Source organism: Leucopleurus acutus (assembly GCF_964270905.1).
Source record: "Leucopleurus acutus genome assembly, chromosome: X".
NCBI classification, from domain to species: Eukaryota; Metazoa; Chordata; class Mammalia; order Artiodactyla; family Delphinidae; genus Leucopleurus; species Leucopleurus acutus.
The window spans coordinates 962,727-989,152 of NC_139148.1; the positions used below are offsets into that span (position 1 = coordinate 962,727).

At 52.0% G+C, this 26,426-nt stretch overlaps 1 protein-coding gene across 1 annotated transcript; it reads left to right on the plus strand.

The window, feature by feature from the left end:
- Positions 1 to 517: 517 nt before the first annotated feature.
- ASMT (acetylserotonin O-methyltransferase) lies at positions 518 to 26,006 on the plus strand (the record flags this gene model as incomplete). Its single annotated transcript, XM_082864420.1, has 8 exons — positions 518 to 573; positions 5,036 to 5,147; positions 14,166 to 14,340; positions 17,302 to 17,433; positions 19,479 to 19,592; positions 20,279 to 20,387; positions 22,455 to 22,588; positions 25,873 to 26,006. 8 exons carry the CDS (start codon positions 518 to 520, stop codon positions 26,004 to 26,006), a joined length of 966 nt encoding a protein of 321 aa, XP_082720546.1.
- Between the last annotated feature and the right edge of the window lie 420 nt (positions 26,007 to 26,426).

Consider the following 26,426-nt stretch of genomic DNA (forward strand, 5'->3'; position numbering starts at 1 on the left):
AAGGAATTTGATGGAAAGAGATGTCCGTTACGTGTATATGTCTCCTAGACACACACACAGCATCCGAGGGTGTCAGGGGAAAAGAAGGTTTTGGCGTAAGCCATGATTGTTCTCTCTTTTCAAGCCAAGCTCCGCAGAGGAGAGGACAGTAGTTTTTTGTTGTGACACAGCAGATACTTTTAGAGGCAACGTGCCTAAGAATGAGGATTCGGGAGCCTGGCTTAGAACCGTTTCACCCAACAGCCCCTCTTCTGTGAGGCTGACGGCAGTGATTTGCGTGGGGACCAGGTGAAGAGCACCCATACAGCCCGTTGGGATCCTGCTGGTTTGGACTCATCTTGGGTTTAAGACACTTGTCGTCCTTATGACTTAGGGTGGGATTTCCCAGGTTACCCGTGCAACCAACCCTTATCCACGGGTTCCACATCCACGGGTTCCACATTCGTGGATTCAGTGAACCGCAGATTGAATACTACGTTTACCACCCGCGGTTGGTTGAAGCCGTGTGTGCGGAACCATGGATACGGGAGGTGGACTCTGGGACTTCAGCATCGGCGAATTTTGGTACCGGCGGTGAGTCCTGGAACGGATCCCCGTAGATACCGAGGGACAATTGTGCTTTCATTTATTTTCTATAAGTTCTCTTGTTTTCTGTAGGAGTTGTTAGCGATAAAAAACAGAGATTAATTGAAACACGTCTGTTAACTAATTAGATTTTATCTTCACAAACCAGGATTTTTCTTAGTTCTGAGGTGACTAGATTGTAACCAAGGGCTCTGTGACTAAGGAACACGTTCATTGAGGAAATGGAAGGTTTCCACCCTAGAAGTGTTGTCCTGCCAACTTCTGGGGTGAATGAATGGGAGGTTTGCTTCTCCTTTTCTGTCTGTCTTAGCATTTTGTCCTGAGCCTCGTTCTAGCTGAGTGGGCTCATTATCTCATTGTAGGTAAATAAAAACCACCCCCAATTTATCAGTGTCACCCGGCGGAGATGTTCTCCAGACCTGAGGGCCTGGGGGTCACCAGGTGTTCTGGGATTTGGGACTTGACTGTGGCTCTTGTGTCCTCTGGAACCTAGCAACCTGCATTTGAGGAGAGATTGGGACATGACAAAAGGCGCAGAGCTCTCAGGGAGGGCTCCAGGGAAGAACAAGGTTAACGTGGCGTCGGGCAGTTGACTCACCCCTTTCACTGCCATCTTCACTCCTGCAAACCCTGCATCTGACAGGCGACTATCGATGCAAAGGGATTTTTGACCTGCTTTCGTTCTGTAGTTGCTTTTACTTATCTGGTTTTTTAAAGTTCTGCCAAAGAGGAGGGTGTCACCACTGTAACCGTGCCTCGCTCCTCCAGGCACCTGTGCTTTTCCTCACCATGCATATCCCTGCTCAACACACACGGCGGAAACCCCGCCGACTCACCTGAGTCACCTAGGCTGCCGTCTTGCTAGCTAGAGTCCCCACTTCCTGTCTTTGCCCTGTGATCTCCCACCTGGGGCTTCATGCCAGCTCACGGGGTCCTTGATGCACACACGGTTTGAAGGGGGTCGGGTCCATTTCTCAGTCCTCGGTTTCGCTCTAAACTTGTTCTTGTAACTGATCGTCCTGGGAAAGTGCCTGCCTCCAGAGTCCCCCTTCTCCTCCCTCTCGCGGCCCCCGTGGAGGCACCGTGCCTCCTCCTTCCTCATACTTGGGCTCTGCTCCCCAAGGTGACATGGCTTCTAGGGTCCCAGTGTCACCTGGAGAGGTGGGTCTGGGAGCGACACGGTGACAGCGGAACTGAAGAAGGGCCTCCTGGAGGTGTGTGCTGGGAGATTGTTAAAAAGGAAGTGACACCCTTCTGTCCATGTTTCTGCTCCCACCAAGTACATGAACCAGGTTCCCCCAGACCCCAGGAAAACCGGGAGAAAGTTCACTCTGAGCCATCATGAGGGGAAGCCCTGTCCACCTCGTTTAGAGGACGCATTTCCAATCGAACATCAGTTATTAACATTTGCAAAGTTTTCATTTATACACCTGCTCACGATGAGTCAGAGCACAGAAAACACATAAAACCTTCTGTTAACAGTAAAAAACCCAAAAAATGTAAATTCTCGTACAATTTCAATTTATATATTTTATTTTTTCTAGTTTTATTGAGATATAATTGACATATTGGTTTGAAATTTGTGTATACTGCAAAACGATCACCACGAAAAGGCTAGTTAACCTCCGTCACCTCATGTATAGACATCTTACTTCACAAGTATGATGGGATGACCAGGTACATTTCTAAGCACAAAACATAGAGCCCAGAATCCTGGCGGGGAGAAAAGTGAGTTGTAGAACGTGGATAGAACTAGAAAAGGAAACCGCATGACATTATTATTTTAAACACACTGTTTTGTGGGGTTTTAAGTGGATGGATATAGTTATTAAATCGCTAGGGTGTTCAGGTTCTATCAGACACTCCAAAGAATGCAGCAAATTGGAAAAACGTCTATTATATGCCAAGCATTGCACCGTTTGCATTTGCATTTAGAGGATATTAAAAAAAAAAAGCGTAGCGGGTGCCTGAAAGACCCCTCCCCCGGGATGGCTGTCTGGTTTCAGACTTCCAGGTGTTCTGGGCTCACCTCGGGGTGAGAGGAAAAGGCAGGATTCCACGCGGCAGGTGTGTGTGTGGGGGGGCGGAGCTCCTGTAACAGGTGTTTTCCAGGTGATGCTCGTGCTCTGTCGGAGGAGGGGGTGCACTTCGTGGAGCGTCCCTTCCAGCCCCTCCCACCTGCCCCACTGCCCACACGCACATGGCGTGCCCGAGGCCCAGCCCCCTCCTCCGGGCAGGCCCTTCCCGGGTGCTATACGTACCCCCCCTCTCATCAGGCCCCTCCAGTCAGCGCGCAGACAGGCTGACGTCTCCATCCCCGAGCTGTGCGTGTCTCCCCACACCCGCTTCAGCCTGAGTCCCCCCATCTCTGCTCTCGTCCATAAAACTCCTGCAGGAGGGTCTTCTCTCCTGCCCTGCAACTCAGGCGCTGCCCTCACACTCCCACCACCCTCACCGCCCCGTCAGAACGCTCGCACCCAGGCGCTGTAGACGGAACGTTCGCGTCCCCCCAAATTCAGACGTGTTGTGGGGGGGCCCTTACCCCCAAGGCGATGGTGTCAGGAGGTGGGGCCTCTGGGAGGTGATGAGGTCATGAGGGTGGAGCCCCCGTGGATGGGATTAGTGTCCTTAGAAAAGAGACCCCAGGGAGCTCCCTCACCGCTTCCTCCGTGTGAGGACACAGTGAGAAGACGTCCATCTAGGAACCAGGAGGAGGGTCCTCACCAGATGCTAAATCTGCCCTCGCCGGGATCTCGGACGTCCAGCCTCCGGGACCGTGAGGAATAAGTGTGTGTTGCTTATAAGCCCCCAGTCTGAGGTATTACAGGAGCTGCAAGTAACGAATATCAGGTGGTCTCCAAGTACGTCTGAACTCGCCCTTCTGCAATCACGTTCCCTCTTGCTTTAGGGCAGCAAGTTAAATCATCCTGCGGCCCCAGGCTCCACACTAAAAAGAAAACAATTTGCTCAATTAAAAAAGCCAAAACCCACTAGAACGGCAGTACTACTACGACTACTAATCACCATCACTGATAGTAATAATAAAAGGGAAGTAAACACTGACAAGGAGGTGGAGAAACTGGGTCCCTGTGCACAGTTGGTGGGAATGTAAATAGGGCAGCTGCTGTGGGAAGCAGTATAGCAGTTGCCTAAAAAGTTAAACATGGACGTACCGTGGGACCCAGTCATCCCACTGCCAAGTGTACACCCAGAGGAACTGAAAACAGTCATCTAAGAAAAGCTTGTACAGGGATATTCATAACAGCAGTATTTACAACGGCGACAAATGTGGAAACAACCCAAGTGTCCATGGATGGATGGATACACAGCACGGGGCCCATGCACACAGCAGAATATGACTCAGCCGTGAAAAGGAGCGAAGCCCTGACACAGGCTACCGCGTGGACGGACCTTGAACACAGGATGCTGAGTGAGAGAAGCGGGCGCAGAAGGACACACAGTGTGTGATTCCGTTGGTAGGAAACGTCCGGAACGGGCCGATCCCCAGAGACAAGAAAGGAGACCCATGGCTGTCGGGGGCTGGGGGAGGGGGAGAGACTTTTCATGGGGGCGGGGTCTGCTCGGGGGGATGAGAAGGTTTGATAGAGGTGATGTTTGCACAGCTCTGTGAAAGTCCTAAAGGCTTCTGAGCTGTTTACCTGAAATGGTAGAGAGGGTCAGTCTTGCGCTGCGCGCATTTTACACGAACGGAGACCTGAGGGTCTGGTGTCCTGGCTTTGATTTCCCCTTCCCCGGCTTCACGGAGCCGGGCTCGGGCCCTGCGGGCAGCAAAGCCGGTCTCCTTCACCCCCGTGGCGAAGGCAAGTGCAGCCTTACTGCAGGGCCCGGCAAGGAGAGCAGGGCTGGTGCTCAAAAACCCGACCTCCCCGAAGGGCTGCGGCGAGGCATTTGGAAAGGCGAAGCACGGTGGGCGTGTCCCAGGATGCGCGATGCGCTCCTGCACAGTTCTCTGATTGCCTGACGGTGAGGGACCAGGACAGGGTCACAGGGGTTCACGTCATCAGTCCTCAGCTGCCAGGAGGTCTGGGGGCTGCGTGCTCACGATCATCAGGTAGTTAATTTCTTCCACTTGGTGGTGGTTTTAGCCTCTGCAGAGCAACTCCGGAAACGTGCACCGGATACTGTTATCTAAGTACTTCAGGGAGGAGCTACGGCAGAGGGCATGGGGGAGGGGTCGGTCCCGGCAAGGCCCCAGAGGCTCCTACTCGGTTACAGTTCCCTGGGCGCCTCGATCTTTGAAAAGGTTTAGAAGGCTGGTTTGGTTCAGGGGCTGGAGGGTGTACAGCTCCCCGGACATCGGCCAGCCCCGCCCTCCTGGGCCGTGCGGGGGAGCAGAGGATGGTGTGGCCGCCGCCCACCCGCCATGCTTCAGCCCACGCGGCTCCCAGCCCGGGGCGTCTCTCCTGCTCCTGCGTCGTCCTTACACCAGCCCAGTATCTCCTCAGCCTTGGACCCCACCCGCTGCAAGGCGCAGAGTGAGGGGTGCACCTCTGAAACAGGAACGCTGCCGTCCAGCACTGATCCGTGACTCGCCGCTACTGGTGAGAAATCTGTATGGGTTTCCTGGGGCGTCTGTGACAGATGGACGCAAGCTGGGGGCTTAAAATAACAAACATTCGTCCTCCCCCGTCCTGGAGGCCAGGCATGTGAGGGTCAAGGTGTCCCAGGGCCGCGCCCCCTCCAGAGGCTCCAGGGGAGGCTCCTTCCCGCCTCTTCAGCTTCTGGGGGCTCCAGGCGCCCCTGGGCTCGTGGCCGCGTCCCTCCCGTCTCTGCCTCTGTCTTCCCGGGGCTTCTCCTCTGTGTCTGGGTCTCTCCTCTTCTGTTTCTTAGAAGGACCCTGTCACTGCATGTAGGGCCACCCTCCTCCAGGAGGACCTCGTCTCAGACCCTTCACTGCATCACACCCGCAAAGACTGCATTCCAAATAAGGTCTTTTCTGAGGTTCCAGGAATTTTAGGGGAACAGTCTTCAACCCAGTGCAACATCCCAATTTCAGAGATGTTAAGTGTTTGGGTTTTTAAATGTACATTTTGGAACTGACACAACCATTTCTCACCTAATGACTAGACCATGTTGGATCTCTGAGTTAACATCTTCCTTGCACGTCAGCCCTGGGAGTGTTTAAAAAGCCGAAAGCTTTTTACATTTGTGCTTATGTTTAAGTTAGAGATTTAAAAAAAAATTTATTTTATTGAGGCAGAGTTGATTTACAATGTGTTAATTTCTGCTACACAGCAAAGTGTATCAGTTATACGTATATATGTATTTTTTTTCATATTCTTTTCCATGATGGTTTATCCCTGGATATTGAATATAGTCCCCTGTGCTCTACAGTAAGACCTTGTTGTTGATCCATCCTAAATGCAATAGTTTGCATCTACTAACCCCAGACTCCCACTCCATCCCTCGCCCACCCCCCTCCCCCTTGGCTACCACAAGTCTGTTCTCTACGTCTGTGAGTCTGTTTCTGTTTCATAGGTGTTTGTGTCATATTTTAGATTCCATGTATAAGTGATGTCATATGACATTTCTCTTTCTCTGGATGACTTACTTCACTTAGTATGATCATCTCTAGGTCCACCGTGTTGCTGCAAATGGCATGATTTCATTCTTTTTTATAGCTGAGTAATATTCCATTGTGTATGTGCGCCACATCTTCTTTATCCAGTCCTCTGCTGATGGACACTTAGGTGGCTTCCGTGTCTTGGCTACTGTGAATAGTGCTGCTACGAACATTGGGGTGCATGGCTCTTTACCAGTCAGTGTGTTACTGGACCATATGATTTAGAGATGGTTTTAGAACGCGTATGGTTGTTTGCAGTGAAAGCAGAAGAGGCTGTTTGCAAGCTCGTGTACTGAGAAGCAGAGGAGCAGTGGGGATAGCCGTCTCTGTCCTGCACGTGTGTGTCTTCAACACTGATGTGTAGGGACCCCCGGAGACAGAGGCAGGGCAGCCACGCAGCCCAGAACAGGCCGTGCATTTTCATCCGGCCTGTACGTGCGATCACCTGAGGCTACTTTGGTGTTCTGGTTCTTCCTAAGTTTCCACGGACGGGCAGACCTTGTTTCGTCATGCTTTGCTTTGCTGCATTTTACAGATGGTGGATTTTTTAGAAATGGAAGGTTTGGGGCCCCCCTGTGTCGAGCGCCATTTTTGTCGAGCGCTATTGGCGCCATTTTTCCAACATCATTTGCTCACCTTGTGTCTCGGTGTCACATTTGGGTCATTCTCGCAGCATTTCAAACCTTTAAATTATTTATTATGGTGCCTATGGGTTTTGATGTTATTACCATGACTCACAATATTTGTTTTATCGGGGTGGCCTGGAACCGAACCCGCAATCTCTCCAGAGGATATCTGTGCTTTTTTCTTTTATTTTCTTTGGCCTCGCTGCACGGCATGTGGGATCTTAGTTCCCCAACTGGGGATCGAACCCACGCCCCCTGCCGTGGAAGCGCGGAGTCTTCTTAACCACTGCACTGCCAGGGAAGCCCCTAGGCTCATTTTTAAAGAACACTCGTCCACATAAATTCTTTTCTGGCCGATGAGAATAGCCTTCTGTCAGGATGCCGTCTTCCTTCTTCCGGTATAAATGGGGACCGTTGAGGGCCTGGCTGTGCAGGACAGATGCTGATCCAATGAACAGCTCAGCACGGCCAGGCACCTTGGGGCTCTCGTGGCCTCTAAGTCCTTTTGAGACAGGCTGGGACCTGGGACCCTTTGCTGCAGGGCTTGCACCTGGACACACCTCTCCTGGAGCAGCAAAATACAAAGAAACTAGCAGGGACTAAAAATAACTGCGTGCATGCGCAGTTGGGGCAAATTCTGGACAAAAGATACAAAGAGACCAAAAACCCACCTGTGACCTCTGAAGAGCCGGGAGCAAAAGCGGGCACTGCGCACGCGCCCTGCACTCACACCACCAAGGCAGGGCGCTGCGCACGCCCCCTGCACTCACACCACCAAGGCAGGGCGCTGCGCACGCCCCCTGCACTCACACCACCAAGGCAGGGCGCTGCGCACGCCCCCTGCACTCACACCACCAAGGCAGGGCGCTGCGCACGCCCCCTGCACTCACACCACCAAGGCAGGGCGCTGCGCACGCCCCCTGCACTCACACCACCAAAGCAGGGCGCTGCGCACGCCCCCTGCACTCACACCACCAAAGGGGTGGGCAGACCCCCTAAGCCTCCCCTCCAGCCCGACCCCTGGACCCACCCCTACCCTCACCCCGTAGAAGGACCCAGCTGCCCCCCTCGGGGAGCGGGGCAAGGGCACCTGTTACTTGTTCTCGCCCCCCCCGCTGCAGCAGGGACCCCAGTAAAGCTTTGCCTGAATTTCTTGTCTGGCCTCTGATCAATTTCTATCGATCAAGGAGGCCAGGAACCCCGGTCGGTAACACTTTCTGCCCCTGGAAGAGTAAATCCAAGCCCCGACCTTGAATTTCATAGGTTCCTTCTCGTCACTCAATCTCGTTACTAAACTAATCACCTTAAGTGAAGATGCCGGATTGTCCTGCAGCCGAGGGGGATCTGGCTGAGAAAGGACTGCTTGCGTTTTAATCAAGCAAATGGTCTCCAAGGCCAGTCCCTCTGGCCTCCTGTGGGTCCCTCCCAGGGGTCCCCCGTCGCTCTCGCCTTCAGGCTGTGTCCACCGTGGCATGGTCAGCTGACAATGAGGTCCTGCTTGCCGGGGTCCAGGGTGGAAAAAGGAGGGCCACCACGGCGGGGGCAGGTGCGGGGGGGGAGCGGCAGCCCCCATCTGGGCTCTGAGGGTTTAAACCTGAGCGTCAGAAATGGCTGGAAAAGGGGGGAGCAGCTCCCCAGCGGGGCTGGGCCATGGCAGGACCCGGTTCAGGGCGGGTTCTGGGCTTCCTCTGGGATTAGCATGGCTCACCATGGTTCATTGGTGATTGAAACGCCTTCAGTGGAAATAATTGATCACCCTGGTGTAGTGGATTAAATGATGGCCCCCCAAAACATATGTCCTTGTCATAACCCCCAGAACCCAGAAACGGGACCTTATTTGGAAAAGGGGTGTTTGCAGATGTGATGTAGTGAAGGGTCTGAGGTGAGGTCCTCCTGGATGAGGCTGGCACTACATCCAATGACAGGGTCCTTCTAAGGCACAGAAAAGGAGAGACACAGAGGAGAAGTCCCAAGACAAAGGCAGAGATGGGAGGGATGCGGCCACGAGCCCAGGGACGCCTGGAGCCCCCAGAAGCTGGAAGAGGCGGGAAGGACCCTCCCCTGGAGCCTCTGCAGGGAGCGCGGCCCTGGGACACCTTGACCTCAGACGTTTAGTCTCCAGGGCTAGGTGAGGATGAATGTTTGTGGTTTACAGCCCCCCAGTTTGTGGTCATTTGTTACAGCTGCACCAGAAAATTGATACCCCCCCTCTCTCCCCATATGAAGGGCCCAGAGCCTGTTCAATCCATCCAATGGGTTATCAACGCCAGGGGTTAGTGGGCATACGGGTTTGGGACCAGTTCCACAGCTGATGGTGCAAGGGCGGGCAGGGGCTGGGGGTGCAGGTGGTTTTAGGGCTGTGCGCTCATCAGGGACAGAAGGAGTGAGCGGAAACCTCGGGGGTCCCCATAAGCTTTGTCATCCCCTTAATCAGGCTCATGGAATTTTCTAGAATAATCCATCTTGGGCTCACTCCCGGGCCTCCAGCAAAGAGCTTGAGGCATCAGCACTGAGCCCCTGGCTGTCCCCTCAGCTTGCCCAGAGACCCGTGGTTCCCGAAGCCAGGACGTTGGGGTCCTCCAAGCCAGGCTGGCCTGGAGGGAAGACGGGTTCCCCCTGGGGAGGAGAACTGCGGTCTCCTGGAGGAATATTCCAGCGCCTTCGTGGTCGCCCAGGTGGGGGGCTCTGAGAGCTAGCGGCCGGGCGCGTAGACAGCCTGAGGCTGTCACCTGCACTGTCTGCTCTCCTCCGAGGGGATGAGAATGTCCGGGAACTCTGGACAAGACTGTGTGCCGAAGCTTGGCCATCGGGGCCTGGGGCCCTTCTGGGGATCTGTTGACCCCCGTGGACTCCATCTCAGAATGATGTTCATGCAAGCTTAACCTGAACTAGACAAGATCACAAAGGAAATGATGGTTATTGGAATACAGGTATCAACTTATTTCAAACACTTGGTGATCGAGCAATATGGGTGCCCGTCTGCTACACCCTAAGGTGATGCGTTTAAAATCGAGGCAGCTTTGAAAGGTTCACCCAGGAGGTAGGAGACGTAAGTGTTTCGTCCCTTCTCGTGGCTGAATATTATGTGCAGTGAAAGTTGCAGACACAGAAGGTCCCAGGGTGTGTGACTCTGTTTATAGGAAACGTCCAGGACAGGCAAGTCAGACGGGCAGAAAGTGGGCTTGTGGCACCAGGGGGACAGGCAAGTCAGACGGGCAGAAAGTGGGCTTGTGGCGCCAGGGGCTGGGGAGGGGGATGGGGGCGACAGCTCGTGGGGACGGGGTGTCCTCTGGGGGGTGAGAAGGTTCTGGAACCAGATAGAGGTGGCGGTTACACAACGTTGTGGATGTGCTAAACGCCGCTGAGCTGTTTAGTCTAAAATGGTTAAAGGTGATTCTGTGTTACTTGAATTTTTGCTTCAATGAAAACTGGAGGGAAGTTGGAGCTGGATTTTGTGTTGTAGAGAGACAGGGGTGGCAGGTGTGTTGAATGAGGTTGTGAGCGGCGGGTGTAGCCCTTCAGCCGGATTCACTGGGAATCCAGTCCGTCCTCGCTTTGGGGTCCAGGTGGTGCAGCTCCCCGTGCGCAGTCGCTCAGAAGCAGGTAGGGGCAGGCCAGTCTCCGCTTGCTTGAGGGCGAGGCTGGGCCTGTCTCTCTGAAGAGCAGGAGCCCTCCAGGCTTTCTCGAGTGAGGCTCCTCCGTTGAGAACGCACAGCCTCACCACGTGGCAGCTGACTGTCCTTGGGGCCTAGAGATGCCCCAAGCTTGGCCACGCTGGCGGGAGGGGAGGGGTGTGTGGGTCTGTGGCAGCAAGACGGGGCGCTGTCTGCAGCTGGTGGTCCATCCAGACCCCCAGCTTCAGGGAGGGCACTGCCCGCCGGCAGGGTCCCACGGTCTCTGCGGCTGCTGTCGTGCCCCTGAGGACAGTGTAGCGCCTCCTGGCCACGTGGTCACACATGCATGGTCTGGGCGGACTTCGTCCTCGAGGGGGGTGCTTAGATTCAGGAAGGGTGGACCGAAAAGGGGAGTGAAGCATCTTCCCCATCCAAGGTCCGGATCCCCCGAACGCTACCCGGGGACCCCCCTGGGCTACGACGCCTATCTTAGCGCCACTGAGATATAGGGAAGAGGACCTTACAGAAAACAGAGTAACTTGCTGCCTTCCCCTGGCTTGAAAACGTGACCTGGCTGTGCTCCCATCCCGTCCCCAGCCGGCTGGGGCTGCCCGCTCTTTACTCCGTGCCAGCTGCGTGCTCACAGGGCGTGCGGTGGCTTATGACTCTTGGGAGGAAAGTCGCTTTGGTACACGCAATTTCATGCCATGTACTGTCACCTGTAACAGAATCAGAGCAGATGCAATTTTAGTTTTAGAATAAAACTTAATACAGCCTGAACAGAACGAGAGAGTTAATAAAATCTCCGTAGAAGAAAGCTGAATGCAAGCTTGAAAGAATAAGTCAGTAACCTCTCAATAGAAGAGTGATTGCAGCTCTACTACAATAAGAGTTAATACAACCTCACTACATGAAAGCGAACACCGTCTTAATCAGATAATACAACCTTAATAGGACAAGAGTTAATAGAATCTCAATACAAGAGGTTCATCCAACGTTAAGAGAATAAAACTTACTACAACCACATAGAATAAGAGTTTGTAAAATCTCCATACACAAAGAGCGAGTACAGCCTTAATACAGGAGCTCATACAATCATGACAGGGTAAGAGGTGATGCAAACTTCACAGAGCAAAAGAGTCAACACAACTTTAACAGAAGAAGAACTAGTACCATCTTTAGAGAATATACCTTAACATATCCTTAATGGAAGGAGACTGAATAAAACCTCAATAGAAAAAATCTGAATACAACCTTCATGGAATGAGAGTTGATAACGTCTCAGTAGAACAAGAGTGATCGCCATTTACTATACCAAGAGTTAATACAACCTCACCGCAAGGGCTAATACCATCTCAGTAGGATAAAACTTAGCACCTTAATACGGTAAGAGTTCATGCGACCTTAATAGGATAACAACCAATAGTACCTTTGGCAGAGTAGATTCAATCTTAATAAAGTAAGAGTTAATGCAACCTTAAGGGAATAGGAATGGATACAATCTTAACAAGAGTTAATATAAAATATAATCTTAGTAGAGTGAGAGTTGATGGAACTTTAATATAATGGTTCTCAAGTGGGGACTGTGCCCCCAGGGGCACACTTGTCAGTGTCTGGGGACACGTTTGCTTGTCACAGCTGGGGAGGGGGGAGGGGAGCTCCTGACATCCGGTGGGTGGAGACCAGGGCTGCTGCTGCACACCCCGCAGTGCCCAGGACGCCCCACGTCAGAGGTTGATCCAGCCCCAAACATCAGTAGCGCCGCTGCCTTAATAGAATAACAGTTACTAGAACCTTAATAACAGAATTAGGAATTAACACAATAGTATTACACTCCCCTCTCCCACATGCATTTGGAGGGCTTTCCAGTGTAATCGTGGGTCGGGAAGCAGCAACTTCCCTAGTTCACATAGACACAGGTCTTATTTTTATGCTGTTAAAACAAGCCTAATCGTAAGTGTGGGAAACACATTGTCTCAAGAAACCATCTCCCCACTGCACACCTGAAACTTAAGACAACACTGTAAACCAACTACACGCCAGTAAAATTTTGTTTTAATTTTTAGAAATGAAAAAGAATAGATAAACAATAGGGACCTACTGTGTAGCGCAGGGAACTATACTCAATATTTTGTAATCTATGTGGGAAAAGAATCTGAAAAAGAATGTACACGTGTATTCTTTTATATATAACTGAGTCACTTCGCTGTACACCTGAAACTAACACGACGTTGTAAATCAACTCTACTTCAAAAACATAAAAATAAAAATTGTACCCGAAATCTAGGGTACAATTCTGGAACAAAGAAAAATAACTGTCTCTCCTTGTGGGGCGTTAATGGATCCACCTCTCATGGCCAATGTTATCCCAAACCTTGTGTGCGAGGGAGAAAAATGCATTGATGGTTTATTCATTATTTTTACCCTTTTTGTATTATTTGGAGGCACCCTATTCACTTCTTTAGATGGGGAGAGAAAAAGAGAAAATAAACCGTCTTAAGACTCTTGACACCAGCAGGTAGGGAACACCACTGACACCTTAAGGAAAAAAAAAGGACTGCGTATATTTCCTTGTTTGGAAAATGCAAACAATGCAGAAGGAAGGGTGTGGAATGAAAACGCAGAAGGCCCTGTCTGTCCCCCATCCCCCGAATTTCTGCTCCCAGCTGACCAGTGTGACCAGCGAGAGAGGATTATAGGATTTTGAAAACTCACGCGTGGCTTCCCGTGGTTGCATGTGCGCCTCAATATCCCTCGGGCGTCCCCTTTGGGGACCTCAGAGTCCCTCACGGGGGGTGTGCATTTCCCAGGACAGGTTCTTGCTGTTCCGGGCAGGTTCCGTGAAGAGCTTCTGTGGACGGACAGGGCGGGGACAGCTGCTGCAGACGCCTGGACCTACCAGGCTCCCACACCTTTGCTCCTGCCCGGCTGGCCAGCCCATGAATGACCCCCTTGGCCCCCGCCCCTAGGGGGACAGCCGCCACCGGGCCCTGGCGCCCCCCCCTCCCTGGGGACCGATCCATCCGCTCCCGTGGGGCAGGGTTAGGGCTGGAACAGCAGGAGCAGTCTCTTCGCGGGTGCAAGGTGGAAGCGTCATTTAAAAACTTTTTATTGTGGTAAAATAGACGTACTATAAAATTTACCATTTTTAAGGGCACAGTTCATTGGCATCAAGTCCATTTATTGCTGGGCAACCATCCCCACCGTCATGTCCAGAGCTCTCCCATCTTCCCAAACCTTGTCCCCATTAAACACTGACTCCCCCTCCCCCAGCCCCTGGACCCACCATCTACTTTCTGTGAATGTGACTCTTCTAGGGAACCCCGGTACGTGTCCTTCTGTGTCTGGCTTCTCTCACTCAGCATCATGTCCTCAAGGTTCATCCACATTGTACCTGGATCAGACTTCCCGTCTTTTCTAAGACTGAGTCATGTTCCATTGTTTTTACACGGTATTTTGTGTATCCGTCCATCCATCAGTGGACGCCTGGGTGGCCTCCACCTTTTGGCCATTTTGAAGAATGCTTCACGTGAACACACGGGTGTGCACGCTATCTGTTCGGCTCCCTACTTTTGGTTCTTTGGGGTTTACACCCAGCAGTGGAATTGCTAGATCCTATGGTCATGCTACGCTGAATTTTGTGAGGAACTGCCCTGTTTCCCTGAGCACTTGCAGATGCACGCTCCCTCCCCATGGCATGTGCGTCTGGTTCTTAAGAGAATTGAAGCTGAGTCTGGTTTCTGCCGTTGCCCCGAGGTTCTCTTCGCCGCCTGTGAGCTGGGAGTCTTTGACCTTCTGGCCGAGGTCCCGGAGGCCCTGGGCTCGGCTGCAGTGGCTGCACGTCTGGGCGTCAGCTCCCGGGGGACAGAGCTACTGCTGGATGCCTGTGTGTCCCTGAAGCTGCTTCAAGTGGAAGTGAGGAGAGAAAAAGGTAAGCATCCTGGCTATTTTGAAGGAGGCATTTTAAAGGTGCACCCTCAGCACTTTTTTTTTTTTCTGTAAAGGGCCAGAGAGTAAGTATTCTTAGCCCTGTGGGCTGGCCGTGTGGTCTCTGCAGCTGCCACCCATCTCTGCCCTTGGCGCACCCAAGCAGCTGGAGACAAACAAATGGGAGGGGCTGAGTGTCAATAAAACTTAATTGACAAGACAGGTGGTAGGCCTGTAGACAAAAGAGGTGGTGGAACGGGGTTCTAGTAAAACTTTATTGACAAAATTGGTGGTGGGCTAGGGTTCTAATAACAGTTTATTGATAAAACAGGTAGTGGGCCAGGGTTCCAATAAAACTTTATTGACAAAAGAGGTGGTGGAACGGGGTTCTAGTAAAACTTTATTGACAAAATTGGTGGTGGGCTAGGGTTCTAATAACAGTTTATTGATAAAACAGGTAGTGGGCCAGGGTTCCAATAAAACTTTATTGACAAAAGAGGTGGTGGAACGGGGTTCTAGTAAAACTTTATTGACAAAATTGGTGGTGGGCTAGGGTTCTAATAACAGTTTATTGATAAAACAGGTAGTGGGCCAGGGTTCCAATAAAACTTTATTGACAAAAGAGGTGGTGGAACGGGGTTCTAGTAAAACTTTATTGACAAAATTGGTGGTGGGCTAGGGTTCTAATAACAGTTTATTGATAAAACAGGTAGTGGGCCAGGGTTCCAATAAAACTTTATTGACAAAAGAGGTGGTGGAACGGGGTTCTAGTAAAACTTTATTGACAAAATTGGTGGTGGGCTAGGGTTCTAATAACAGTTTATTGATAAAACAGGTAGTGGGCCAGGGTTCCAATAAAACTTTATTGACAAAAGAGGTGGTGGAACGGGGTTCTAGTAAAACTTTATTGACAAAATTGGTGGTGGGCTAGGGTTCTAATAACAGTTTATTGATAAAACAGGTAGTGGGCCAGGGTTCCAATAAAACTTTATTGACAAAAGAGGTGGTGGAACGGGGTTCTAGTAAAACTTTATTGACAAAATTGGTGGTGGGCTAGGGTTCTAATAACAGTTTATTGATAAAACAGGTAGTGGGCCAGGGTTCCAATAAAACTTTATTGACAAAAGAGGTGGTGGAATGGGGTTCTAGTAAAACTTTATTGACAAAATTGGTGGTGGGCTAGGGTTCTAATAACAGTTTATTGATAAAACAGGTAGTGGGCCAGGGTTCCAATAAAACTTTATTGACAAAAGAGGTGGTGGAATGGGGTTCTAGTAAAACTTTATTGACAAAATTGGTGGTGGGCTAGGGTTCTAATAACAGTTTATTGATAAAACAGGTAGTGGGCCAGGGTTCCAATAAAACTTTATTGACAAAAACAGGCAGAGGGCCAAAGTCAGAGAGCAAGTGTGGGATGTCATTTACCAGCTCCGGATCTAGAGGTTCCCTCGGGCTGGTGTATGCACTGGAACCCCGATGAAGTATCCAAGGAACAAGATAAAAATGTGAAGAAAAGAAATCTCAAGGGAGTAATTTTCCATCAAGCTGAACTGATTCAGTTCAGGGGTTGCCATTTATAAGAGTATATTATTTTGGTGTTGAAGCTGCTTTTCTCTTATGGAAGATGGTGATGGTAGGGTTTTTTTTTCTCTTTTTTAATGTCCTTCCTTTGCAAGATTCAAAACTGTCAACCCTATGTCGGTCATCCAGATGTTTTTTAGAGTTTTGTCAATCCGAGAAATTGCAAAGTGTAGGGACTATCGCTTGATAGAACAGGAGTGGGTGGACCAGAGGTGGGGGGGAGGGTAGCTGGTGGGCTTTTTTCTTGCACCCAAAGGACTTGTGTACCTGTTGGATTTCTGGGGTGCGGCCGAGTTAACTTGAACAGGAAGACATCATCTGAGGGGTTGGTGGTGCTCAGATAGCCCGGCTTGGAAATCAAGCAGGTACCAGCCACACCACGGGAACAAGCTTTGCAGGTCCCCCTCCCGGCCCCCACTGGCAGCACTGCCCCTGAATGCCCAGCCCATGCTGAAACCCAGCCAGGACACACCTGTGGAGGATGCTGGATGTTCTATGGGAAGCACCTGGGGGTGGGAGGAGCCTGTGGTTCCCGCTGACATGCGGCCCAGGCAGGTGAGGATTTGGGCAAGCGCACAGGCTGGGAAGCCCCGTGACGGCAGCGTCCACTCCGGCTGTGCCTCTGGGGTCCCCGTGGAGACCCACAAACATTGGGCAGGTACGCATTGTGCAGGAGAAATGAAAGGCTAGATCCTTCCTCCTCGTGAGCGGGACAAGCCGCTCCTGTCCTAGGAGGGATGCCATGACCCAGAACAGGACCACGCCGGACCCCGACCACCACAGCTGGGCGCCCAGGACAGGCCCAGGCAGCGGATGAGCCGTTCGGACATGTGGCCCCGAGATGCCCAGGGCCGTCCCCCCTTGTCGGGGGCTGGAGGGATGGAGTGGCTTAGGGTGCAGCCGGGGAGCACGGTGCCGTCTGCCCCGGGGAGCTGTGGGCGTCCTGCACCTTGTGGAGATGATGGCCCCACCAGGCTCGGGTCCCTGCTGCACAGCTGAGCTCACCCAAAAAGCGCCCCTTTCTCCCCTGATCTTTGTTTCCTCTGCACGAGTCGGGCTGTTGCCCCCATATGTCCATTTTAAAATCAGGTGTTGCTTAAAGGTCCGCAGACTGTAATATACGTTTCCCTCGGGCTCGTTGGCTGCTCACTGCTCCGCCGGATCTTCCCATGGGATTTGCCGAAGCTGAACCCAGCAGGTGCGCCTGCTGCCCACAGGTCAGCCGGCCCTTCGGGACGAGGGTCCAGCTGTTGGGACTTCCGTGGTCCCAGGCAGGAATCGCGTTTCCATCAGGGTGTTCCCAGTGCTGGTGTCGGCATGTCGGCGATGCCGTGGTATCTAATGCGTTTTGGGGTTTTTTTTCCTCTGTTCCGTGTGTTTTCAGCTGTGTATGAAAACGCAGAGCTCGCCAGCACCTACCTGGCCAGAGCCAGCCCCAAGTCCCAGCAGGACATGCTGCTGTACGCGGCCAGGACCACCTACCTGGGCTGGGGCCACCTGGCCCCGCGGCTGTCAGGTGGGTGCGGTGTCGGGGGCGCTCCTGAGTCCCAGGGCTGCCTGGGGGCTGGTTTTCAGGGCATCCGAGGAATCGAAATGCCGGGTTTCTTGTAGAACCAAACGCAACATCATTAGATTTGGGAATCCGGAGCAGATGTGTGAGGTCACCTGGTGTCGACCGACGGGATTACTCTAATGATGTCGTGATGAGAATCCTTGTGCTTCAGGAGTCTCCAGGGGAAGCGGGGTGCCCCAGGGCAAAGCAGGAAGATAATCTGGAACATACGGTGGAAAACGCTGCGTGCTGCTCTCTGCGTGTGTGATGGCTGTGCCGCACACCGGGCTTCTCAGCCTCACCCCACTGGCATCTGGGGCTGGGTGACCCTCTGATGTGGGGCGTCCTGGGTCCTGTGGGGGGCGGAGCAGCTTCTCTGGTCTCCACCCGCCAGGTGCCAGGAGCACCCCCTCCCCCCAGTGCGACAACCAACAATGTCCCCGGACATTGACAGGTGTCTCCTGGGGGCAAAATCAGTTGTAACTGGGAATCACTACGGTAGAGACAGATGGATAGAGCTATAGATAAGTGATAGATATTGATAGATCAATATTATTAGATAAATACTGATAGATAAGTAATGATACATTATAGATGATAGATGATTGATAGACAATATTGACAGTTTGATAGGTGATTGATAGATATAGATAGATATTGATAAAATGACAGCTATTGTTAGGTATGGATAGATGATAGGTAGATAGATGGATCTATAGATATGTGAATCTATAGGTAGATGTTATTGATAGATAAATATTGTTAGATAAATGCTGATAGATAAGTACTGATAGATAGTGATCAATAGATGATAGATATTGACAGATGATTGATAGGTAATATGCATAGTTTGAGAGATAGATGATGATGGATGGACATTATTGGTAAATACTGACAGAAGATGATAAATATTGATAGGTGGGTCTAGATAGATGATAGAGAGATAGATGAATACAGCAGTCCCCAACCTTTTTGACACCAAGGCCCGATTTCATGGAAGACAGTTTCTCCACAGACGGGGCGAGGGGGCTGGCAGGATAATTCGGGCAGTAACGCAAGCAATGGTGGGATGGTTCAGACGGTAATGCGAGCCGTGGGGAGCGGCAGATGAAGCTTCGCTCGTCTGCCCCCTGCTGTGTGGCCCGGTTCCTGACAGGCCGTGGACCGGTACTGGTCCGCGGCCCAGGGGTTGGGGAACCCTGGCTGAATAGATAGATAGATAGACAATAAGTGATAGCTAGTGGAATTATAATAGGTGACTGATAGAGAGAATCTCTGATGCTAGGTCAGGGTTTCTCAGCACGACTGACATCGGGGCTGGGTGACCCTCGGATGTGGGCGTCCCGGGCCCTGTGGGCTGTGGAGCAGCCTCCCTGGTCCCCACCCGCCGGGTGCCAGGAGCTGCCCCTCCCCCAGTTGTGACAACCAACTGAAGACATTGACATTGTTGAGAACCGTGGCTCTCCATTTTCTTTCTTAATTATTTTAACTTAAACCCCATCTTGAGCCTCCGGTAGCTTAGCCGTGAGAACCCGAGGACCCAGTTCTGCCGCTGGTTTTGGAAAAGATACAGCTCATCAGATTCATGCTTATCGTCACTGTTTGATTTCACGTTTCTCTTCCAAAATCACACCCACGTGAGACTCACCGCGCACGTGGCGTCGATGCTGTTCTGAGCGTCTCCAGGTGGCCCAGGGCCGGTGCGTAAAGTGCATCAGGGTCGGGCCCACAGCTTGGAGCCAAGGGGACTCTCAGTAAGTCTCTGCGGGAGACCAAAGCGTCAGGGGTCTCGTGTCACAACCAGACAAGAGGGCACAGTAGGGGCAGTGGCACGGCAGAGCGTGGACGCCCGTCTAAGGGGTCAGCCCCCCGTCAGCTCCCACAAGTTGTGCCCACGCGGCCATGGGGTGACAGCCGCCCCAGCTTCCGACCTTTGTGTTTTACGAGAAGCAGGATGTCGCGATTTCAAGGGGACGCCCCCTGAGGTTTTGACCTTGGGGCCCATTCAGTTAAAGAAGGAAGCCGTGAGGAGCTGGACACAGCCCAGTGGACTCCGCCTGAGGGTGCGAGTAACCAGCGGCGCCGCCACATCTCCACAGCCCTTGCTGGACCCTCTGGAGTCGGTCCGAGGGACTTCAGTGCTTTGCCCCACGTGCAAAAGGAGCCTCTGGTTTTGGAGCAATGGAGAGTAACAGGCTTCTTCCTCCTGCCTCGTGCTGGTGTATCTGGGTCCCACGCGGAGGCACGCATTTCTGCTGCTGTGTATTTTTCATCAGTGTCTCCCGAAGGTCAGGTGGGAAAGAGATGCCTCACCTGACCGAAGGCTGGGTCACCTCATATCCATGAAAGGAGCAGGGGGCTGACTGCGGCCAGACTAGATCCAAGATGGAAGGAGGACACACCACAGGGAGCCAGCTCACCTGTACATCAGGCAGCGGGGCCCAGGAGGACCCAGAAATCCCCCCCCCCACCAGCCTCAGGGGAGTAGCAGGAAGCTGTGGGTAGACCCGCTGGCCCTCCAGCTACAAGGACGGCCCCATGCCCAGGTGCCAGGGGCTGAGTCCTCCTGGACCGAGGCATCGCCTCATTTCACGGCATCTTTACACCGTCTTTAGACTGTCCCTCGTTTCTTCTTTCCTCACATCAGAGAGGCCTGCAAGACGGGTAACGTGCAGCTCTGAATGTGCAGTTATTTTTTGCAAACTAGAAATGAATTCGTGAGTGTCTTGGGTTACTTGTTTCCTGTTTGTTCTGTCTGCGATGTAAGGATAGGGTCTGTGAGCACCAGTGTGCGGTACCTAATGTGCAGTAAAGTCTCAGAACCCGAGTGATGCCCGCCCCGTTTTCAGAGACAGGAGGAACCAGTATCTGAAGGCCTTTGGGGTTCCCTCCGAGGAGCTCTTCACTGCCATCTACAGGTAACGCCAAGCACCTGCTTTTTTTTTTTTTTTTTTTGGCCTCGCTGCGGGCTCTTAGCTCCCCAGCCAGGGGTTGAACCTGAGCCCCTGCAGTAGAAGTGCAGGAGTCTTAACCACTGGACCGCCAGGCAGGTCCCAAGCACCTGCTCTGATAGGGTTATGCTTATTATATTTTAAAATTTTATTGAAATGTAGTTGATTGACAGTGTTGTGTTACTGTGTGCTGTACAGCAAACCGACTCAGTTATACACATTTATACAATCTTTAATATTCTTTTCCATGATGGTTTATCCCAGGATATCGCATGTAGTTCCCTGTGCTCTGCAGTAGGACCTTGTTGTGTATCCATCCTATATATACGAGGCTGCATCTGCTAATCCTGACCTTCCACTCCTTCCCTCTCCGTCCCCCTCCCCCTTGGCAACCACTAGTCTGTTCTCTGTATCTGTGAGTCTGTTTCTGTTTCATACATAAGTTCATTTATGTCATATTTTAGATTCCACGTAGAAGTGATATCATATGGTATTTGTCTTTCTCTGACTTACTTCACTTAGTATGATCATCTCCAGGTCCGTGCATGTGGCTGCAAATGGCACCATTTCATTCTTTTTTATGGCTGAGTAGTATTCCACTGTATATATGCACCACATCGTCTTTATCCATTCCTCTGTCAGTGGACATGTAGGTTGCTGCCATGTCCTGCGTGGAAACAGTGCTGCAGTGAACACTGGGGGTGCATCTTGGGGTCTTTTCAGATTATGGTTTTCTCCGGATACATGCCCAAGAGTGGAATTGCAAGTTCATGTGGCAACTCTATTTTGTAGTTTTCTGAGGAACCTGCGTACTGTTCTCAATAGTGGCTGCGTCAATTTACATCTCCACCATCAGTGCACAAGGACACCCTGGTTTTAATAGTTCCCGGTGACCCAGTGAAGGAAGAAGATGGATATCCCAGTAGGACAGTGGGGAGCATCTTCCTGTCGCTTCTCAAAGGCTGTCGTGGTCCCAGCTCCTTTCACTGCAGCCAACTAGCACCGGCTCCAAGGATGAGGGCGTGGGACACAGATGTGGTTCTCTGTGTAGACAGCAGTGAGAATCCTCTGGGCGGGGTTGCAGGCTGGTCTGCTGAAACTCCGAGAGCAGAGTCTTCTCACGCTGCCTTCCTGGTGGAGGAAAACACCGTGTGAGCCTGCAAGGATCAGGAGAGTTTACTGGGGTCCTGGGGGGCAGATGTCACTCCTCCGTTGTGATGCTGGCGGGGATGAGAAGGAAGTCTGGCCACGCCTGCACGTTGGACACTGGGAAGCTCCCAGAACAGACGCAGGACTGGGTGGGTGGTCGTCCTCCCTGTCTTACGGGATAAGGGGGTGGGGCTCGGTTGAGGGCGAAATGGCAGCGGTGAGCACCAACCCTCGGTCTGGTTTCAGGAGACCCCGCAGCTCCCTCCTGACCCAGCACTGCCTTCCCATAGAGGAGGGACGGAAAGCACGGGTCGCCCTTCGGGTAGGGATGTGAGGCTTCAGAAAATCATCTCTGGTGCACAAGGGGTGTCTTTGCCATGTTTGCTGGTAGCAGGTTCCTCTAAGCAAGAGCAGACTTGCAATTGCTCTGCCTTGGGGCCAGCTGGGCGTGAAAACACAAGACAGGAGGGTCTCCAGGACCTGGGACGTGCATGCCGTTGGCGTTTGGGAGGGTCCCCCTTGTTTCTCACTGGGGCGTCCCCTGGAAATGTCCCCCACAGGGACCCACGGGCACATCTCACTCCAGCATTTGCCCAGGGCTTCCTCTGCTTGGCTGTTGTCTTCGGGTGGACAAATGCCCTGGCACGAGAGGACACAGTCAGGTCAGAGTCTGTGTGGAAGGTTGGCATGCGCGTCGGCCCAACCAGGAAGACCCCCTAGATTCCAGGGCCTGTAGGTGAGCCTGTAACTATGGAGACCAGAGTATGGGTACCACCCAGGTCCCCACCCTGTCACGTCCTGTGTCCGCTTGCAGGTGGTTCCGGGGCTGTGGCCAAGGCGTGCATGTCTCTGTACCCGTGCATGTCTCTGTACCCTGTGGCCAAGGCGTGCATGTGGCCAAGGCGTGCATGTCTCTGTACTCTGTGCTGTGGTCACCGTGTTTGACATCCCGGACGTGGTCCAGATGGCAAAGAGGCACTTCTCATTCCTGGAGGATGAACGGATCGGCCTCTGTGAAGGTGGGTTTCCAAGTGCTGTCTGTGTCCACGGGGAAACATGCTTCCCGGGGGGGCGTGGGAGAAGGCGGCAGTGGATGGTCAGAGTGGGTTCCTTCACCCTCCAAATATACTTCCCCTCAACCTAGAACTGTGAGTCATGACAGATGGAAAACTCTGGGAGGGTATATTGTTTTCTTGCAATTAATTCTTTCTTGAGTATTGTACTGGGTTCAACAGTGTCCCGTCAAAATTCATGTCCAGCTAGAATTTGCGATCGGGACCTTATTTGGAAATAGGGTCTCTGCAGATGTGATGAAGTGAAGGGTCTGAGATGAGGTCCTCCTGGAGGAGGGTGGCCCTACATCCAATGACAGGGTCCTTCTAAGAGACAGAAGAGGAGAGACACAGACACAGAGGAGAAGCCCCGAGAAGACAGAGGCACAGAGGGGAGGGATGCGGCCACAAGCCCAGGGATGCCTGGAGCCCCCAGGAGCTGGAAGAGGCAGGAATGACCCTCCCCTCGGGCCTCTGGAGGGAGCGCGGCCCTGGGACACCTTGACCTCACATATCTGGTCTCCAGGATGGGGGAGGATGGATTTCCTGGTCTGTGGCCATTTCTTACGGCCACTGCAGGGCACCCACACAGGTATCTAAATCCAGGTCACTTATGAATGACAGTAAATGACGTGGGTTGGAGGTAGGATCAGGGGTCAGTTCCTGACTCAGAAGCTTGAGAAGCTTCTCGGGCTTTCCAAGGCTCAGAGACCACAGCAGCTTTGCCAAGAGCTGGAAGGGACTTCCTCTTGCTTTGGAAATGCGGGGTGCGGCTCCCAGAGATGCTGTCCCAGGAACTAAGGTCTTACCAGCAGACGCCCTGTACCTCCATTTATGGAGGAAACAGGCCTTTTGTGGTTCTATTTTTCTGCTCGCTCAGAAGAAAAACACCAGGTGGGGATATCATTTCCATCCACTCTTAGGTCTGCTGTAAATTCACTATGATGATTATTATTATTTTTGACCACACCATACGGCTTGTGGGATCTTAGCTCCCCAGCCAGGGATTGAACCTGTGCCGCCTGCAGTGGAAGCGTGCAGTCTTAACCACTGGACCGCCAGGGAAGTCCCTCGCTATTATGTTTTTTTAAAAAAAAAATCACCTGCATGGGACTTCCCTGGCGGTCCAGTGGTTAAGATTTCATCTTCCAATGCAGAGGGTGTGGGTTCAATCCCTGGTCAGGGAACTAAGATCCCACATGCCTCATGGCCAAAACACCAAAACATAAAACCGAATCAATATTGTAACAAATTCAATAAAATGATCTACAGCAAAAGATCTTTAAAAAAAAAAAATCACCACCAAGTTCATGGCATCTCATGGGACAGGCCATCAGCATTGCATCTGGGGCCAGATGTGGGGTAGACACTGTCGAAATGTTGACTGATCCAGACGAAGGATCATCTCCTTTTGAATAGCTCTGGATCCGATAGGCTGATTTCAAGGTGACAAGAATGTGCTGAATTGTGTCCTTGAAGGGCTGGATACCATCTTTATTGAAAATTCTGAAATTTGGGGACGTCCCTGGTGGTCCAATGGCTAAGACTCCACACTCCCAATGCAGGGGGCCCAGGTTCGATCCCTGGTCGGGGAACTAGACCCCGCAGTTAGACTAGCTGCAACTAAAAAGTCTGCACGCCGCAACTAAAGATCCTGCGTGCTGCAACTAAGACCCAGTGCAGCCTAAATGAATAAAGAAATAAAAATAAATATTTAAAATTCTGAAATTTTGACCATCAGGAATTTGTTGGGGGGTGTGGGGGGCTTAATGCTGATTTTTTAAAAATTCTTTTTAATTTTTATTTATTTTTGGCAGTGCTGGGTCTTCGTTGCTGCGCGCGGGATTTCTCTAGTTGTGGCGAGCGGGGGCTACTCTTCGTTGAGGTGTGCGGGCTTCTCATTGCGGCGGCTTCTCTTGTTGCGGAGCACGGGGTCTAGGCACGTGGGCTTCAGTAGTTCTGGCTCGCAGGCTCAGTCGTTGTGGCTCACGGGCTCTAGAGCACAGGCTCAGTAGTTATGGCGCACGGGCTTAGTCGCTCCCTGGCATGTGGGATCTTCCCGGCTCAGGGCTCGAACCCGTGTCCCCTGCATTGGCAGGTGGATTCTTAACCACTGTGCCACCAGGGAAGTCCCTAATGTTGATTTCTAAAGCCATTGTATTAAAATATATTGAACCTCAATGACCAAGTTTTGGGGCCCCTTAAATTTTGTGCGCAGAGGCAGTGCCTCACCCTGGTCTTAACCCTAATCCCACCCCTGGGGAGTCTTCCTCCTACTCCTTGGAGATACACGATCAGTGTTACTTCGGTGCCTCATTTGGAAAATGGGGTGAAGAAGCAGACTTTGGAGGTTGGGGGAATTAAGTGAAATTCTACTTTATTATGTGCTGTTACCCCGTTGAGGTTGGGTGTCTGCGATTGGTCCCCAAGGGCAGCTGGTAGAAGGTGCAGGCATGTCGACCTTCATTCCTGGGTCTGCATTCTCTCCAGGCTGTAGGCAGACGCCTGACCGAATTTGGCCCTTGGGCCGTAGTTTTCTAAGAAAAACCCGTCTTTCTTCACTGAGTGGAAGAAAACCCATTTGGAGGAACCTCCTTCTCCGTGCCCTGTCTCGTGGGGGAATATTCTGGGGTCCCTGTTTCCTGGGATACTCAGCACAAGAAAGAGATCCAGGGGATAGTATCTATGTCATCCAAGACATCCTCCCCAATTCCTGTGAATTTGCAGAGTATGGCCACAGGTCAGCTGAGGCAACCCTGTACGGCTCAGGGCTATCCAAGCTCTCTTCCCACATTGATACTTCTTGCAGGAAAAATGGGAGGAGAGTTGAGTGTTGGCCATCACCTACAGGTAAGAGTCTCTCGTGGGCGTCTTTATTCAGTCAGGGAAACACATATGGACCTTGTTGGTCCAGTTTGACTCATCGGAATGGAGCTTCTGATCCATTGCCAGGGACCTCCTGAAATCCATGGCTTAAAGGATGCTGTCTGTTTACACGGGACCTTCGGAAACAAAATAAAAATAAAACCATTGTCCAGATCTGATGGAGGGAAAGGGGCCCCCGAACATCGTTCAGAATGGTCCTGTCTTCACTGAGATTTCTTTTTGTTCAGGGGCTGGTTGAAAGGTCACCAGCTGGGAAGATCTGGGAAAGCTCGGTCCATACAGGTGGCCTTTCCCTGCTGGGTGTTGGTGTGGTCCAACGGGATTGAGATGCAGGCTGACCCCAGGGCACTCGCCCTGGGTTACAGGAGATTTCTTTAAAGACTGCCTTCCAGAGCCGGATCTGTGCATCCTGGCCAGGGCCCTGCATGACTGGACGGATGAGAAGTGTTCACACCTGCTGGTGAGAACCTATCAAGCCTGCAAGACAGATACGTGGTAGGGCTGGGTGTCGCTGTGCTGTCAGCTCGGGGCAGGGTTGGCAGACTCTCCTTGGGGTGCCGGGGACTGAGTTCATGTCACAGGTAAGGGGAGTCGTCCAACCAAATGGCTCTCCTTCCACAGCAGTAATTAAAACCGACAAAAAAAATGGCATTGATAACCATTCTGCAGCGTATCCCAACGAAAGATGGAGGTAGCCGCTGTGTGTGATGGGGACAGTATCCTGTGAGGTCACGATGCTGCGGGTCCGCGAGGGCGTGGGCACAGCCTCTGTGTGTGATGAGGTCACAGTCACAGCTGGCCGCTGAAGGTTTCCTTGCTTTCGGGACGTCACCATGTCTCAGGCCTTTGCATTGCTTCTCCCTCTCCAGAATCGTCCATTTTCCCCAGAAACTGTGGTTCTGTTGGTGGAGAATCACTT